The 18,878-nt window shown below is 44.5% G+C and overlaps 1 protein-coding gene across 2 annotated transcripts; it reads right to left on the reverse strand.

Annotated features, from left to right (window-relative positions):
• Window positions 1-4,430: 4,430 nt before the first annotated feature.
• On the reverse strand, window positions 4,431-17,308 carry LOC140064745 (uncharacterized). 2 transcript variants are annotated; one of them, XM_072111950.1, is made up of 4 exons: window positions 17,157-17,308; window positions 16,801-17,074; window positions 7,258-7,430; window positions 4,431-5,507 (listed from the first exon to the last, which is right to left on the reverse strand). In XM_072111950.1, the coding sequence occupies exons 1-4, from the start codon at window positions 17,188-17,190 to the stop codon at window positions 5,206-5,208; spliced, it is 783 nt and encodes a 260-aa protein (XP_071968051.1). In that variant the 5' UTR covers window positions 17,191-17,308; the 3' UTR covers window positions 4,431-5,205. The 2 variants fall into 2 exon arrangements, with proteins under 2 accessions (XP_071968051.1, XP_071968050.1); XM_072111949.1 differs by having other exon boundaries at window positions 4,431-5,513.
• Window positions 17,309-18,878: the final 1,570 nt, after the last annotated feature.

Here is an 18,878-nt window from a genome sequence, read left to right on the forward strand (position 1 = left end):
ACACAAGATACATACTGGGAGTCGTAGTATTCTAATGGTATAAAGATCCTTCCATTACAGCAGAGACATGCTGGGGATTGTAGTTTTTCCTTGATATACAGCCCCTTGTTTAATATATACAACAAAAATGCTGGGAGTTGTAGTACTCTCGTGAGATATAGCTCCTGCTATAGTATATACAATGCGGATGTGCTGGGATGTACACTTCTCTCCTAGTATATAAATCAGAGACATGCTGGGATGTATAGTTCTCTTGGTATATAGCTCCTGCTATAGTATATACATCAGAGACATGCTGGGATGTATAGTTCTCTTGGTATATAGCTCCTGCTATAGTATATACATTAGAGACATGCTGGGATGTATAGTTCTCTCTTGGTATATAGCTCCTGCTATAGTATATACATCAGAGACATGCTGGGATGTGTAGTTCTCTCTTGGTATATAGCTCCTGCTATAGTATATACATCAGAGACATGCTGGGATGTATAGTTCTCTCTTGGTATATAGCTCCGGCTATAGTATATACATTAGAGACATGCTGGGATGTATAGTTCTCTCTTGGTATATAGCTCCTGCTATAGTATATACATCAGAGACATGCTGGGATGTATAGTTCTCTTGGTATATAGCTCCTGCTATAGTATATACATCAGAGACATGCTGGGATGTATAGTTCTCTCTTGGTATATAGCTCCTGCTATAGTATATACATCAGAGACATGCTGGAGGAATATATATACACGGTACATACTAGACTCATGCGGGGGATGTTATTATTACTAATCCCCGGATCACCAGTGATATAATAACACCCTCTTGGCTTCTTTCAACTTGATCCCATAATTAACTTGTTAACTTTCAGGAGGCGAGCAGGACTGGTGCATCCTCATGTGGTGGCGTATAATTATGATGTGTATACAGTATATACAGGTGTGTGGGTACAAGGATCTTATGTGTCTAGTAACAATGCAAATATTTTATATTTTTAGTAAACGTTATCATATATTAGTAATTATATGTCCAGGCTCCTCCCAAGTAATTTCTGTACTAAAAAAAAATGATCATTGGGGTGTGTTCACATGCTCGGCTTTTCAAATGCAGTTTTTAAAGCCAAAAGCATGAGAAGACATTGAGAAAAGTGGTTTTACCTCTTTTTTTTTTCTCTCCAATCTTGGTTTGGACATCAAAAACTGGATCTAAAAAACTGAATGTGTGAACACACCCATAGGATAGGTCAACAGTGTATGGTCAGTGGAGGTCGGACACCCAGGCCCAGCAACAATCAGCTGTTGTAGCAGCTTCCTGATACTACTACATGGTGGATGGAGCCAAGAGCAGAAGGTTACTTCCACCAATGCCATGGAATAGCAGATCCGCAGTCCCCTGGAACAGCTGGCACACAAGAGGAGGGAGCCTCCAGCATCTGACAACCAGAGGAAGCCAAGACAACTGACTGGGTGTATAATCTGGGTGTCAGACCCCCAACCAATCCCATATCCCTATCCAAGGTATACATCTACTAAATGAAAACTTCCCTTGTGGGCCTATAAGACAAAACAAAAACCATGCAGCTCTGCTTCTATGTACGTGAATGGTTTTGGAACAGTTATGTTGGTATCTGTGTACAATCTCAACCAACAGATATGAGAGGATTCCTGTGCCCTTAAAGGGAAACTGTCACCACAATCTCCGTTTTTCACTACCCACATCTTCCAAAGTTGCTTTTGTCAGATTTGGAAGAAGTATTGGTTCACTATAATCATATAGTGTATTTGACCTGGCTCCTACGCCAAGTCCCGGGGACAGGGATTCAAAATCAAACGTACATCTGCTCCTGGATCTTTTCTGCATCCCACACACTCCGGTCCCTTCCTCTGGTTCCTAGCTGCTGCCCATCCCCGATGTCACAGGGAGGGACTGGGGTGTGTGGGCTGGGGAAAAAATCCTGCCCCCGGGACTTAGTGTGGGAGTTCGGCAGGGAGCCAAACATGACAAAAGCAACTAAGCAATTGTCACCTTATGGGCTTTTGGAACACGTGCGTGGTAAAAAATAAACGGGGGTTGTGGTGACAGGTTCCCTTTAAGAACCACGTTTTCATTTTTTTGTGTTTCAATTTTTCAATCCCCATCTTTAAAAATCTGTAACAACTTTTTTTTTCCCCATTTACAGGGGCAGATTGTCCTTCCTAGATGGTACAGGTGGTCCCCTACTTAAGGACCCCAGACAACCCCTAGTTAAAGACGGACCCATCTGCCCACTGTGACGTCTGGTGAAGCTCTCTGGATGCTATTACTATACTCCCAGACTGCAATGATCAGCTGTAAGGTGTCTGTATGAAGCTTTATTGATAATTCTTGATCCCATTACAGCAAAAAATTTTGAAACTCCAATTGTCACTGGGGCAAGAAAATTTTTTTCTGGAACTACAATTATAAAATATACAGTTTTGACTTACATACAAATTCAACTTAAGAACAAACCTATGGAACCTATCTTGTACGTAACCTGGGGACTGCCTGTATAATCAATTCCAACCATTTTCTTGTGGACACAGTTTTTACGTCTTTCACTGTGCGCTCCAAATGACACCTCTACTTTATTCTTTGGGTCAGTACAATCACAGCAATACCAAACTTGTATAGGTTTTATTATGTTTTAATAGATTAAAAAAAATTAATACTTGTACAAAAAATATTTTCATTTTGCCCTATTCTGGCACTTTTTCACACTGCGGTGTGCGGAGCTGTGTATGGTGTCATTTTTCTATGCATAGAAGTATATGATGGGGATAGTTGGTGGGGCCTGTAATTAATTTCTCGTCCGCATTTCTTTGTCTTCCCCTTCAGTCACACAAACTTAGGCCTTATACACAAGCACGGGTGATCGTGCAGCCGGGTATAGGAAAGAGGAGGAGTGAGCGTTCCTCAGTCCCCTCTCCATTGAAAGCTGAGAAGACGCCGCTATAATACGGCACAATATAGGACATGTCCGATATGATGCACAGCAACCGCCTGGCTTGGTCAGGGTTTGGTGAGGCAACTGGTACTCACCATACCGTGATCAGGTGCCATAGACCTCTACAGAGGGTGCAATCTGCCGCCAAATTGAGCAGCCGGATCATGGGACCCCATATGTTCTAAGATAAACTGTTCTAGTTGCCCATGAGAACCAATCAGCCTTCATTTTATAAACATCTGTGGTAAAATGTAAGCTGTGCTCTGATTAGTTGCCATGAGAAACTAGACCAGTCCTGCACTCAGACACTTCTGATAAATCTCCCCCTATTTGTCTGTGTGGCATCTGCTGATTCAACGGATAGCACACAGACATGTCAACAAGATCGTGCACATAGCTGCAGTCTCTACATCCAAAACTCAGAGCGAGTCCTATTCCAGCCCACGTATGGCGAGGAGACAAATGGGCCATGGATCCGTTATTTGTGGCCCTGTGTAATGTACACGTACGTGTGCATGGAGCGTTATTCATACTTGGATGTATGTAATCTACAGGTCACGTCACCTCCAGAGTGATTGACACCCGGCACCTGTTCTTGAAACTTAAGTCCTGGTGTCAGATGGGGTCTTCTGCCATGTCAACAATAACGTTCTAGAAGTCTAGCCGTATCAATTAGGATTATTGAAATTTACAATATTATGAAAATACAAGAAAATGACAGCTACAAATATAGGAAGTGTTTTGTACAGCTACATACCTACACCAAATTCTCAGACCTACCCCGTATTCCATGTGTGTTGTGGTTGCTATGTTTATAGGTCTCAGGTTACTAAACATTACTATGTACACTTGATCCGTCCTAGGAAATCAAGATGGCAGCAGAAGTCCATGTAAGGGACCAATTAACCTGCCCGGGACCCTGACCTAGAAGTGTCTGTAACATCATTACAGAGAATTTATCTCAGCAACGGTGTAAATATAGAGATTATCAGTCTGTTCTCTGCTTGGAACTTCGTGACCTCCCTTACATAATAATAATCTTTATTAATAGATCACCATCATATTCCGTACATGTCACATACATGTTTTGATCTTACAAGCCATGGGGTGTCTGGTACCGGTTCACACACAAGTCTGTAGCACCATTTATACTCATGATACAAAGTTAGAAAGTGTCCATATTCAAGCTCCATTCACACTCGGTTTTGCTGTGGATTTTATGTGCAATTCGTCTGCAGAATATTCAGGTGCAGATATTTGTTTAAAAAGATGAGGGGGGGGGGGAAAGTACTTACCTTCTCAATCCCCCTGGCACCCCATGGTCCATTAGCCTGCATGCTGATGTACCAAAATATGACCACCATAGCCAGTCACACACTGCAGGATACAGAGACCATCGGGGGCCAGGCAAGAGGCCATTCAAAGGAAAGTCTGAATACAGAAGAAAATTTGAATAAATTAGCTCCCAAAATTTTTCAAATACAAATCATATACCTGTATCTTTATTCATATGGCCCCATCATACTCTGCAGCGCTGTACACATCATGAGGGATATATACATTACACAGAAAGTAAAATAATCATCAGTATAAACAACCAGGATGTTGGCCCTGCTCACAAGAGCTTACAATCTATTAGGATCTTGGTAGGTCAGGTTCACACTGTGCAGTTGCAGCTCTGTGAATTCTGGGACCGAATCCAGATGAGAAGAGAAATATAAAGTTTCCTCTCATGCGGATCCGTTTCCAGCTTTGGCTGCTGTGTGAACCCTGTGCAGTCTCCAGAATTCATTACTTCGTGTATAGGCTGTAATTACGTGTATGGTCATACTAAACATTTATTATCAGGGTATATAATTAATGACACTTACTCGGAGATTCTCTTATCCGTCCTGTCTAGGGGATGTTGTATGTGACAAGCCCACCACTGCGGCAGTGAAAGGGTTCTCCATAGTCGTTCTCTCCCTGGCACGCCAGTGATCATATCTCTTACCTTGGTATTTATCTGGGCACCACCGCTCGGCAGTGATCTCAGCACAGCTCCTGGGGTCTTGTCCTGTGTGCTTGCACTCTCGTCACTTTGTCATTATTCACTCTGTCACCTCCCCCCCTTCCTGGGTCTTCCCTTTTCAGTGAATTGCTTTCCCTGTGGATGACCTTACAAACATCTGTCCTGTCTGTCTCAACAAATCTTCCATTCCCTTTCTTTGTGTATTTTTGTAGGTGTGATTTTCCCGCACCCACCGTCACTTTATCATCTTCTCTCGCAGTATCTCCAGTATGACTTGTCTCTCCTCTCTTTCCAGCTCGAAGCGTCTCTCCCTCTCCTTGCGCTCGGCCTCCTGCCTCTCCCTCTCCAGTGCGGCGCGCTCTCTCTGTAGCTGTAGCTCCTCGCGGCGCAGTGCCAGTTCTTCTTCCCGCAGGCGCTGCTCGGCTTCTGCCCTCCTCTCCAGGTGCTGCAGGATGCGGGCGTAGGCGCCGCAGCAGCCCTCACATTCCTGCTTCCTGGCCGCTCGCTCTGCCATATTGTTATCTTCTAGCTTGGACTCTATAACTGACCGGAAAAAAAGGTTATATGTTAATAAAAATATAAAAACAGCTATTAGTATATATTCCTCAAAAAGGGGATCTCCTCATAGACATAGGCCGTGTACAGAACGTCAAATCGTACGATTGTGTTCTGCTTTACGTCCTAAGGGTACATACCGCCGTGTCCTGGAGAGGAGGTGGCCCCTCCTCCTTTCATAGAAAACAGCGGCTCACGGCCTCCCACACGGCGAAAGATCTTTTTACGGTGTGTGCGGCCCGGATCAGTGCCACACATGTGTGGCACCGTATCCCCGCCGTGCCACTATTGCCGTCTATGGGGACGAACATGCGGCCGCATGTACGTTCCCGCAGACAGCCATGTGACTGAGCCCTAATGCTATCTAATCATCCATTTATGTAGTCAACCCAGTTGTGATGGCATCCAAATGCTGTCCAATTTTTATTTTATGCAATTAATATCTTTATTAAGCAAGTTTCACGCACGGCTCGGACGAGAGTAGTACATGCTACATGCATAATTAAAAACAATAGTCCTTAAATCAAAGTTGTGTCCGATATAAACTGGGACAGCAATTGTATCAGAAATTTGTTTGTGTGTGTGAAACTCACCCATTGAAGGAAATGGGTGCATGAAAAAAAAATAAAACGCAATCACATGCCACCCTAGTGCGGTCGGTGTTTTTTCATGTGTTTCAAGGAAGTAGCTCACGGCTGCAAAAATCTGAAAACTAGGATGACACTAGGACTAGAAAACGGATGGTTGGTAGCGCTAGGACTAAACAGAGCAAAAAAAAAAATGTACAAAATCACTTAAAACTCTTTCTGGACCAATGTGGACTTTGTACTTAGCCAGCAACTGCAGCGACCTAATATATGTCATACAATTCCTTTAAAATTCATTAGGAATAGTGGGACCCCTTATTCCTATTCTAACAATTTTATTTTATCATCCCCCCCCCCCCGCCCCCCCATACAGTTGCTTCTTGTATGCAGCATATCCCTCTAGCAGAGGAACGGTGCTGCCACCTGGTGACCATTTTGTGTTCCTACATAAATAATGAACACAATCAGTGTTTTGGAGCCATATTAACACCCCAATCACTGCCCAGTGCAATAATCTTCCTACCAATATTTACAAAAGTTGCTACATTTTTGCCCACCCCTGTACACTGGTCTTATCTAGCCATTAGAAGGGTTCTCCACCACATACAATTACTACGCCCTTCATTTTGCTGGCATTATGGTCACATACCTGTAGGGGGCGGTATTGATTTCCATAAATCTCATCCATAGACAGCAATAAATCTGACTCTATAGCCTAGTTTTCACCAAGGGGTTCCAAAGTAAAAGGGGATTCTTGAGTTTTGGAAGTTCAGCATGGTAAGGCTCAGCCTACAAATTCATTTCCAGATGAACTCTGAACTTAGGAAACACTACAGGAGGAAGTTATATCATATTCCAGATCACCCTAAATAACCCAAAAGTTCACAGTGATGCACAGCAAAGATCACAATTCTTGTGTACCTGTATACACAGCAGCTTATCCATCACCGCTATGATGAGTGAGGATGATATTAACCTCATGAATACAATGGACTCATAAACAACTTGTCCAGTGTAGTCCATAGGTGCTCCTAGTAGATATATAGCACGTGTATTGTGCCTTTCTGATTACTAGGACTAGTTATTAGGAGAGGACCTTACATAGGGCGAGTGGCACAACCACTTGTAGAATATAAGGTACACACCGGGTGGGATGGCCGCCTCCTCCTGTGCCCTGCGCAGAGTCTCCTCAGTGACGGTGACGCACAAGGTGTCCCTGTGCCGCGGATCAGAACCGACTTCTCGCTTCTCAGATTCCAGTTCCAGGATTTTCTGCAGCAAATCCTCTTTCTCCATGTACATAGCCTCTGTGCCGCCCCTGTGGAGAAGGTGCAAGATCAGGGAGGATCAGTAGTAACTGAATAATGAACATAAAAGGCAAATAAGGGGGAACGTATAATGATTTTACGAAAGTGTTAGGAGTAGTAGGATCTATAACATTTCTAAAACCGATAGGGGCACCAATTAAGTAGGGAGTAGGGCAGTGATGGGAGGAAATACTATGGTAGGAGTAGGATGGCATCAATAGTATCGAGAGCAGCAGCAATGGGGAGAGTATTATTGGTGGGAGTAGCAGCTGCGATGGGGGACCCAGTACAAATGGAAACAACAGCACTTGGGTGTAACACAGTAGGAGCAGACCTGCAACATGGCATAGATCTGATGGGAGTACTAGTAGTAGTGTATAAACATCAAACTACAACAAAGTAGGAAAAAACGCCAGCTCACCCATGATTAAGACGCTCAGCATCGAAATGCGGTAACCTTATCATTGCCTCATGTGAACCTGTGCACCAGCACACCTCTAGTAGGAGCACTGAGAGGGTCACTAGTAGAAAAATAAAACAGTAGTAGCAGCCCACACCGTTGTAGCATTGCTCAGTGTGACTCTTGTAGTACAAGTGATAGCAGTACTACGGTAGTAGTAATGTGTACTATTATCTCTTATCTATGCAGCATGACGTGGTTGTACCTCTTGTAGATTTGGCGATGGTGTACTTGTAGTAATACTATAGTATTAGCCCTCATCTCTGCTGAGAAAATGATAGCATTACCAGTTATAGTACAGATGTATTATATTAGGTAGTAGTGATAGTAATACTAATAGTACTGTGGTTGCATCCCTCCTCATGAGCATTGCATAGCTATGCCTCTTGTAGAAGTACAAGAAGAAATAGAACTAGAAGTGATTGGAGTACTAGTAGTAGTACTATTACTAGTATGAGCCTACTCCACCTGAGGATGACACAGTAGTTGTGCCTCTTGTAGTACTAGTAATGCTAATACTAGTGGTGTGCCTCCTGTAGCAGTACAAGCAGTATCAGCCCTCACATCCTAAGCATGGCGCAGTAGTAGTACTAGTAGAATAGCTTCACCTCCTGAGCATGGCGTACAGTATTTTTCGGACTATAAGGCGCACTGGACTATAAGGCGCACCTGATTATAAGGATGAATGACCAGCAGGTGGCAGACCTGTGCACAGTTTAAGGCAGCTGTTGTCTGTAAGTACGTTCACATATAAGGCGCACTGGACTATAAGGCGCACCTTTGATTTCTGAGATAATCAAAGGATTTTTTGTGCGCCTTATAGTCCGAAAAATATGGTAGTTGTGCCTCTAAGTATTAATAATACTAGAAGTATGAGCCCTAACCTCCTGAGCATGGCATACCTGTGCCTCTTGTAGTTTTACCAGTAGTATTAGTGCTAGTAGTATAACCTCACCTCCTGAGCATGGCGTAGTTGTGCCTCTTGTAGTAGTAGTACCAGTAGTAATAGTACTATAGCCTCACCTCCTGAGCATGGCGTAGTTGTGCCTCTTGTAGTAGTAGTACCAGTAGTAATAGTACTATAGCCTCACCTCCTGAGCATGGCGTAGTTGTGCCTCTAGTAGTAGTACTAGTAGTATAACATAACCTCCTGAGCATTTCCGTAGTTGTGCCTCTTGTAGTAGTAGTACCAGTAGTATTAGTGCTAGTAGTATAGCCTCACCTCCTTAACATGACATAGTTGTGCCTCTTGTAGTAGTACCAGTAGTATTAGTACTAGTAGTATAGCCTCACCTCCTGAGCATGGTGTAGTTGTGCCTCTTGTAGTAGTAGTAGTACAAATAGTATAGCCTCACCTCCTGAGTATGGCGTAGTTGTGCCTCTTGTAGTAGTATTAGTAGTACCAGTAGTAATAGTACTACTAGTATAGCTTCACCTCCTGAGCATGGCGTAGTTGTGCCTCTTGTAGTAGTACTAATAGTATAGCCTCACCTGAGCATGGCGTAGTTGTGCCTCTTGTAGTAGTATTAGTACCAGTAGTAATAGTACTAGTATAGCCTCACCTCCGGAGCATGGCGTAGTTGTGCCTCTTGTAGTAGTACCAGTAGTAATAGTACTAGTAGTATAGCTTCACCTCCTGAGCATGGCGTAGTTGTGCCTCTTGTAGTAGCATTAGTAGTACTAGTAATAATAGTGCTAGTGTAGCCTCACCTCCTGAGCATGGCATAGTTGTGCCTCTTGTAGTAGTATTAGTAGTACTAGTATGAGCCCTCACCTCCGGAGCATGGCGTAGTTGTGCCTCGTGTAGTAGTACCAGTAGTAATAGTACTAGTAGTATATCGTTACCTCCTGAGCATGGTGTGGTTGTACCAGTAGTAATAGTACTAGTAGTATAGCCTCACCTCCGGAGCATGGAGTAGTTGTGCCTCTTGTAGCAGTAATAATAGTAATAGTATGAGTCCTCACCTCCAGAGCATGGCGTAGTTGTGCCTCTTGTAGTAGTATTAGTAGTACTAGTAGTATAGCCTTACCTCCGGAGCATGGCGTAGTTGTGCCTCTTGTAGTAGTACTAGTATGAGCTCTCACCTCCTGAGCATGGAGTAGTTGTGCCTCTTGTAATAGTATAAGTGGTACTAGTTTTAGTAGTACAACCTCACCTCCAGAGTATGGCGTAGTTGTGCCTCTTGTAGTAGTAATAGTACTAGTAGTAGAGCCTCACCTCCGGAGCATGGCGTAGTTGTGCCTCTTGTAGTAGTAATAGTACTAGTAGTAGAGCCTCACCTCCTGAGCATGAAGTAGTTGTGCCTCTTGTAGTAGTATAAGTAGTACTAGTATTAGTAGTATAACCTCACCTCTGGAGCATGGCATAGTTGTGCCTCTTGTAGTAGTATTAGTAGTATAACCTCACCTCTGGAGCATGGCATAGTTGTGCCTCTTGTAGTAGTATTACTAGTACTAGTAGTATAGCCTCACCTCCAGAGCATGGAGTAGTTGTGCCTCTTTTAGTAATATTAGTAGTTCTAGTAGTAGTAGTATAGCCTTACCTCTGGAGCATGGCGTATTTTGGCCTCTTGTAGTAGTACTAGTAGTAATAGTACTAGTAGTATAGCCTCACCTCCAGAGCATGGAGTAGTTGTGCCTCTTTTAGTAGTATTAGTAGTAGTAGTATAGCCTCACCTCCTGAGCATGTTGTAGTTGTGCCTCTTATAGTAGTAGTAATGGTACTAGTATAGCCTCACCTCCGGAGCATGTTGTAGTTGTGCCTCTTATAGTAGTAGTAATGGTACTAGTATAGCCTCACCTCTGGAGCATGGAGTAGTTGTGCCTCTTGTAGTAGTAATAATAGTACTAGTATGAGTCCTCACCTCCAGAGCATGGCGTAGTTGTGCCTCTTGTAGTAGTAGTAGTAGTAATAGTATGAGCCCTCACCTCCGGAGCATGGAGTAGTTGTGCCTCTTGTAGTAGTACTAGTAGTAGAACCTCACCTGAGCATGACGTAGTTGTGCCTCTTGTAGTAGTATTAGTAGTACTAGTATTAGTAGTATAATCTCACCTCCGGAGCATGGCATAGTTGTGCGTCTTGTAGCAGTATTATTAGTAGTACCAGTAGTAATAGTACTAGTATAGCCTCACCTCTGGAGCATGGCGTAGTTTTGCATCTTGTAGTAGTAATAATAGTACTAGTATGAGTCCTCATCTCCAGAGCATGGTGTAGTTGTGCGTCTTGTAGCAGTATTATTAGTAGTACCAGTAGTAATAGTACTAGTATAGCCTCACCTCTGGAGCATGGCGTAGTTGTGCGTCTTGTAGCAGTATTATTAGTAGTACCAGTAGTAATAGTACTAGTATAGCCTCACCTCTGGAGCATGGTGTAGTTGTGCGTCTTGTAGCAGTATTATTAGTAGTACCAGTAGTAATAGTACTAGTATAGCCTCACCTCTGGAGCATGGCGTAGTTGTGCCTCTTGTAGTAGTAGTATTAGTAGTAATAGTACTAGTATGAGCCCTCACCTCCAGAGCATGGCATAGTTGTGCGCCGTAGCAGTATTATTAGTAGTACCAGTAGTAATAGTACTAGTATAGCCTCACCTCCGGAGCATGGCGTAGTTGTGCCTCTTGTAGTAGTATTAGTAGTAATAGTACTAGTATGAGCCCTCACCTCCGGAGCATGGCGTAGTTGTGCCTCTTGTAGTAGTAGAAGTATTAGTAGTAATAGTACTAGTATGAGCCCTCACCTCCAGAGCATGGCGTAGTTGTGCCTCTTGTAGTAGTAGTATTAGTAGTAATAGTACTAGTATGAGCCCTCACCTCCGGAGCATGGCGTAGTTGTGCCTCTTGTAGTAGTATTAGTAGTACCAGTAGTAATAGTACTAGTATGAGCCCTCACCTCCGGAGCATGGCATAGTTGTGCCTCTTGTAGTAGTATTAGTAGTACCAGTAGTAATAGTACTAGTATGAGCCCTCACCTCCAGAGCATGGCGTAGTTGTGCCTCTTGTAGCAGTATTAGTAGTACCAGTAGTAATAGTACTAGTATAGCCTTACCTCCGGAGCATGGCGTAGTTGTGCCTCTTGTAGTAGTATTAGTAGTACCAGTAGTAATAGTACTAGTATGAGCCCTCACCTCCGGAGCATGGCGTAGTTGTGCCTCTTGTAGTAGTATTAGTAGTAATAGTACTAGTATGAGCCCTCACCTCCGGAGCATGGCGTAGTTGTGCCTCTTGTAGAAGTAGTATTAGTAGTAATAGTACTAGTATGAGCCCTCACCTCCGGAGCATGGCGTAGTTGTGTCTCTTGTAGTAGTACTAGTAGTAATAGTACTAGTATGAGCCCTCACCTCCGGAGCATGGCGTAGTTGTGCCTCTTGTAGTAGTAGTAATAGTAGTAATAGTACTAGTATAGCCTCACCTACGGAGCATGGCGTAGTTGTGCCTTTGTAGTAGTAGTAGTAGTAATAGTACTAGTATGAGCCCTCACCTCCGGAGCATGGCGTAGTTGTGCCTTTGTAGTAGTAGTAGTAGTAATAGTACTAGTAGTATGAGCCCTCACCTCCGGAGCATGGCGTAGTTGTGCCTCTTGTAGTAGTAGTATTAGTAGTAATAGTACTAGTATTAGCCCTCACCTCCGGAGCATGGCGTAGTTGTGCCTCTTGAAGTAGTAGTATTAGTAGTAATAGTACTAGTATGAGCCCTCACCTCCGGAGCATGGCGTAGTTGTGCCTCTTGTAGTAGTATTAGTAGTACCAGTAGTAATAGTACTAGTATAGCCTCACCTCCGGAGCATGGCGTAGTTGTGCCTCTTGTAGTAGTATGAGTAGTACCAGTAGTAATAGTACTAGTATAGCCTCACCTCCGAAGCATGGCGTAGTTGTGCCTCTTGTAGTAGTATTAGTAGTAATAGTACTAGTATGAGCCCTCACCTCCGGAGCATGGCGTAGTTGTGCCTCTTGTAGTAGTATTAGTAGTACCAGTAGTAATAGTACTAGTAGTATGAGCCCTCACCTCCGGAGCATGGCGTAGTTGTGCCTCTTGTAGTAGTATTAGTAGTACCAGTAGTAATAGTACTAGTAGTATCAGCCCTCACCTCCGGAGCATGGCGTAGTTGTGCCTCTTGTAGTAGTATTAGTACCAGTAGTAATAGTACCAGTATGAGCCCTCACCTCCGGAGCATGGCGTAGTTGTGCCTCTTGTAGTAGTATTAGTAGTAATAGTACTAGTATGAGCCCTCACCTCCGGAGCATGGCGTAGTTGTGCCTCTTGTAGTAGTAGTATTAGTAGTAATAGTACTAGTATTAGCCCTCACCTCCGGAGCATGGCGTAGTTGTGCCTCTTGAAGTAGTAGTATTAGTAGTAATAGTACTAGTATGAGCCCTCACCTCCGGAGCATGGCGTAGTTGTGCCTCTTGTAGTAGTATTAGTAGTACCAGTAGTAATAGTACTAGTATGAGCCCTCACCTCCGGAGCATGGCGTAGTTGTGCCTCTTGTAGTAGTATTAGTAGTACCAGTAGTAATAGTACTAGTATGAGCCCTCACCTCCGGAGCATGGCGTAGTTGTGCCTCTTGTAGTAGTATTAGTAGTACCAGTAGTAATAGTACTAGTATGAGCCCTCACCTCCGGAGCATGGCGTAGTTGTGCCTCTTGTAGTAGTATTAGTAGTACCAGTAGTAATAGTACTAGTATGAGCCCTCACCTCCGGAGCATGGCGTAGTTGTGCCTCTTGTAGTAGTAGTATTAGTAGTAATAGTACTAGTATAGCCTCACCTCCGGAGCACGGCGTAGTTGTGCCTCTTGTAGTAGTATTAGTAGTACCAGTAGTAATAGTACTAGTATGAGCCCTCACCTCCGGAGCATGGCGTAGTTGTGCCTCTTGTAGTAGTATTAGTACTAGTATGAGCCCTCACCTCCGGAGCATGGCGTAGTTGTGCCTCTTGTAGTAGTATTAGTAGTACCAGTAGTAATAGTACTAGTATGAGCCCTCACCTCCGGAGCATGGCGTAGTTGTGCCTCTTGTAGCAGTATTAGTAGTACCAGTAGTAATAGTACTAGTATAGCCTTACCTCCGGAGCATGGCGTAGTTGTGCCTCTTGTAGTAGTATTAGTAGTACCAGTAGTAATAGTACTAGTATAGCCTGACCTCCGGAGCATGGCGTAGTTGTGCCTCTTGTAGTAGTATTAGTAGTAATAGTACTAGTATGAGCCCTCACCTCCGGAGCATGGCATAGTTGTGCCTCTTGTAGTAGTAGTAATAGTACTAGTATGAGCCCTCACCTCCGGAGCATGGCGTAGTTGTGCCTCTTGTAGAAGTAGTATTAGTAGTAATAGTACTAGTAGTATGAGCCCTCACCCCCGGAGCATGGCGTAGTTGTGCCTCTTGTAGTAGTATTAGTAGTACCAGTAGTAATAGTACTAGTATGAGCCCTCACCGCCGGAGCATGGCGTAGTTGTGTCTCTTGTAGTAGTACTAGTAGTAATAGTACTAGTATGAGCCCTCACCTCCGGAGCATGGCGTAGTTGTGCCTCTTGTAGTAGTAGTATTAGTAGTAATAGTACTAGTATAGCCTCACCTCCGGAGCATGGCGTAGTTGTGCCTTTGTAGTAGTTGTAGTAGTAGTAGTAGTAATAGTACTAGTATGAGCCCTCACCTCCGGAGCATGGCGTAGTTGTGCCTCTTGTAGTAGTAGTAGTAATAGTACTAGTATGAGCCCTCACCTCCGGAGCATGGTGTAGTTGTGCCTCTTGTAGTAGTATTAGTAGTACCAGTAGTAATAGTACTAGTATAGCCTCACCTCCGGAGCATGGCGTAGTTGTGCCTCTTGTAGTAGTATGAGTAGTACCAGTAGTAATAGTACTAGTATAGCCTCACCTCCGGAGCATGGCGTAGTTGTGCCTCTTGTAGTAGTATGAGTAGTACCAGTAGTAATAGTACTAGTATAGCCTCACCTCCGAAGCATGGCGTAGTTGTGCCTCTTGTAGTAGTATTAGTAGTACCAGTAGTAATAGTACTAGTATAGCCTCACCTCCGGAGCATGGCGTAGTTGTGCCTCTTGTAGTAGTATTAGTAGTACCAGTAGTAATAGTACTAGTAGTATGAGCCCTCACCTCCGGAGCATGGCGTAGTTGTGCCTCTTGTAGTAGTATTAGTAGTACCAGTAGTAATAGTACTAGTAGTATGAGCCCTCACCTCCGGAGCATGGCGTAGTTGTGCCTCTTGTAGTAGTATTAGTACCAGTAGTAATAGTACCAGTATGAGCCCTCACCTCCGGAGCATGGCGTAGTTGTGCCTCTTGTAGTAGTATTAGTAGTAATAGTACTAGTATGAGCCCTCACCTCCGGAGCATGGCGTAGTTGTGCCTCTTGTAGTAGTAGTATTAGTAGTAATAGTACTAGTATTAGCCCTCACCTCCGGAGCATGGCGTAGTTGTGCCTCTTGAAGTAGTAGTATTAGTAGTAATAGTACTAGTATGAGCCCTCACCTCCGGAGCATGGCGTAGTTGTGCCTCTTGTAGTAGTATTAGTAGTACCAGTAGTAATAGTACTAGTATGAGCCCTCACCTCCGGAGCATGGCGTAGTTGTGCCTCTTGTAGTAGTATTAGTAGTACCAGTAGTAATAGTACTAGTATGAGCCCTCACCTCCGGAGCATGGCGTAGTTGTGCCTCTTGTAGTAGTATTAGTAGTACCAGTAGTAATAGTACTAGTATGAGCCCTCACCTCCGGAGCATGGCGTAGTTGTGCCTCTTGTAGTAGTATTAGTAGTACCAGTAGTAATAGTACTAGTATGAGCCCTCACCTCCGGAGCATGGCGTAGTTGTGCCTCTTGTAGTAGTAGTATTAGTAGTAATAGTACTAGTATTAGCCCTCACCTCCGGAGCATGGCGTAGTTGTGCCTCTTGAAGTAGTAGTATTAGTAGTAATAGTACTAGTATGAGCCCTCACCTCCGGAGCATGGCGTAGTTGTGCCTCTTGTAGTATTAGTAGTACCAGTAGTAATAGTACTAGTATGAGCCCTCACCTCCGGAGCATGGCGTTGTTGTGCCTCTTGTAGTAGTATTAGTAGTACCAGTAGTAATAGTACTAGTATGAGCCCTCACCTCCGGAGCATGGCGTAGTTGTGCCTCTTGTAGTAGTATTAGTAGTACCAGTAGTAATAGTACTAGTATGAGCCCTCACCTCCGGAGCATGGCGTAGTTGTGCCTCTTGTAGTAGTATTAGTAGTACCAGTAGTAATAGTACTAGTATGAGCCCTCACCTCCGGAGCATGGCGTAGTTGTGCCTCTTGTAGTAGTATTAGTAGTACCAGTAGTAATAGTACTAGTATGAGCCCTCACCTCCGGAGCATGGTGTAGTTGTGCCTCTTGTAGTAGTATTAGTAGTACCAGTAGTAATAGTACTAGTATGAGCCCTCACCTCCGGAGCATGGCGTAGTTGTGCCTCTTGTAGTAGTATTAGTAGTACCAGTAGTAATAGTACTAGTATGAGCCCTCACCTCCGGAGCATGGCGTAGTTGTGCCTCTTGAAGTAGTAGTATTAGTAGTAATAGTACTAGTATAGCCTCACCTCCGGAGCACGGCGTAGTTGTGCCTCTTGTAGTAGTATTAGTAGTACCAGTAGTAATAGTACTAGTATGAGCCCTCACCTTCGGAGCATGGCGTAGTTGTGCCTCTCGTAGTAGTATCAGTAGTACCAGTAGTAATAGTACTAGTATGAGCCCTCACCTCCGGAGCATGGCGTAGTTGTGCCTCTTGTAGTAGTATTAGTAGTAATAGTACTAGTATGAGCCCTCACCTCCGGAGCATGGCGTAGTTGTGCCTCTTGTAGTAGTATTAGTAGTAATAGTACTAGTATGAGCCCTCACCTCCGGAGCATGGCGTAGTTGTGCCTCTTGTAGTAGTATTAGTAGTAATAGTACTAGTATGAGCCCTCACCTCCGGAGCATGGCGTAGTTGTGCCTCTTGTAGTAGTCCAGTAGTAGCGCCGTCCTCTCCCGGCACCTCCTGCCGTCCACCTCGAAGCCCTCGCTCTGCAGGGCGCTGCTCATCCTCTCGGCCACCGCCGCCCACACCTGCCCGAACTCCCGCACCCAGAACGGGTTGTGGTGGATGACCTCCCGCAGCAGGAGGATGTCATGATGCGCCGCGAAACGGATGTGCCTCTTCCGTGTGGAGCCGGGGGGAGAATAAGCCCCGAAATCCGCCCGCACTGGGGAAGAGAGAAGCGGGGACACTGGTTACTACACCCGGGACCATGGCGGCTGTCACCCGCAGCATACGCCCCCTCTCACCTGCGCTGCTGTGTGCCGGCCCCTGACACTCCATCCGTGTGACCCCGGCTCCCCCTGTACGGGCGGCACAGGAAGCGGATCCGCCTCACACGGCAATGCCCACGGCGGCCACTAGAGGCGCCAGAGAGGCAGGTCCTGGAATGATACGGGAATTGTGGCCCTATTCAGTAATTGTATACGGGGCCCCATGGCTCTTATACGCCTATTGCTTTTAATTTTGTCATATTGTATTCCAACTACATGTCTGCATCCACTTTTTATGCAGCAACATCAATTTTTAGTTATTTTAGTGCTGAAGGATAAGGTTGGGCAAGAAAAAACTGGATTTATAACTTTATATCAGAAACTTTAAGTGAAATGTCAACAATATTAGCACAAAAATTAGAGCTGACATGTCTTAGAGAACTTAGAGAAAATTTACTTTGAGAGGTAAACCTGTCCATTACTCAGCTCTACCATATAGTCTAGGGCGCAACATTTCCTTTCTATAGAGAAACCCGTAAGGTGGTCCAGTCTGTTTTTGACCCTTGGAACGTTTTTCGTGGTTCAATTCAAGGTTGGGGTTATACTGAGAAAGACTCACTGGTAACTTTGAACTAAAACCTTTTCCAGGAGACTTGGTTTCTATTGCCTCCTGTGGTCGCACTGTGATTATTAGGTTCTGTGGGGGGCACTGTAAGTATTGGTTACTGTGGGGACACTGAAACTACTGGCTACTGTTGCGGCACTGAGAATATTGGCTACTGTAGGGGTACTGAGACTATTGGCTACAGTGGGGGTACTGAGACTATTGGTACTGTAGGGGTACTGAGACTATTGGCTACTGTAGGGGTACTGAGACTATTGGCTACTGTTGTGGCACTGAGACTATTGGCTACTGTAGGGGTACTGAGACTATTGGTTACTGTAGGGGTACTGAGACTATTGGCTACAGTGGGGGTACTGAGACTATTGGCTACTGTGGGAGTACTAAGACTATTGGCTACCGAGGGGGTACTGAGACTATTGGCTACTGTCGAGGCACTAAGACTATTGGCTACTGTGGGGGTAGTAAGACTATTGGCTACTGTGGGGATACTGAGACTATTGGCTACTGTGGGGGTACTTAGACTATTGGCTACTGTGGGGATACTGAGACTATTGGCTACTGTGGGGGTACTGAGACTATTGGCTACTGTGGGGGTAGTGAGATTATTGACGACTGTCGCGGCACTGAGACTATTGGCTACTGTCGCGGCACTGAGACTAATGGCTACTGTTGGGGTACTGAGACTATTTGCTACTGTTGTGGCACTGAGACTATTGACTACTATGGGGGCACTGTTACTATATATATTGTTATTGTTAGGGCATTGTGGCTGTTGGCTACTGTGGAGTCACTGATACTATATGTCCCATGTTAGAGATCTCCTGTAATAAACAATAATATATATTGCCCCTATAATAATGTTTGTGGCAAATTCTGCCATGTACAGTAAGTATTAGTAGATCATTTTGATACTGCAGGAGGTTGTGACATGGGGGAAGAATTCATGGAATAAAATCACTGACTGTTGCGTTACAAATGTGCTGCAAGCAGCTACCTGGACAAGAAGGGGTCATTGAGGAAAGTGCTGAGGGGGCAGTCACACGTAGCATGCGTTTCAAAACGCTGAGCAACCGCTGAAAGGAGATTAATTAATCAATAATTGAATAGCTGTCATATACAGGCCCATCAGAGTT

This window comes from Engystomops pustulosus, chromosome 6, assembly GCF_040894005.1.
Source record: "Engystomops pustulosus chromosome 6, aEngPut4.maternal, whole genome shotgun sequence".
NCBI classification, from domain to species: domain Eukaryota; kingdom Metazoa; phylum Chordata; class Amphibia; order Anura; family Leptodactylidae; genus Engystomops; species Engystomops pustulosus.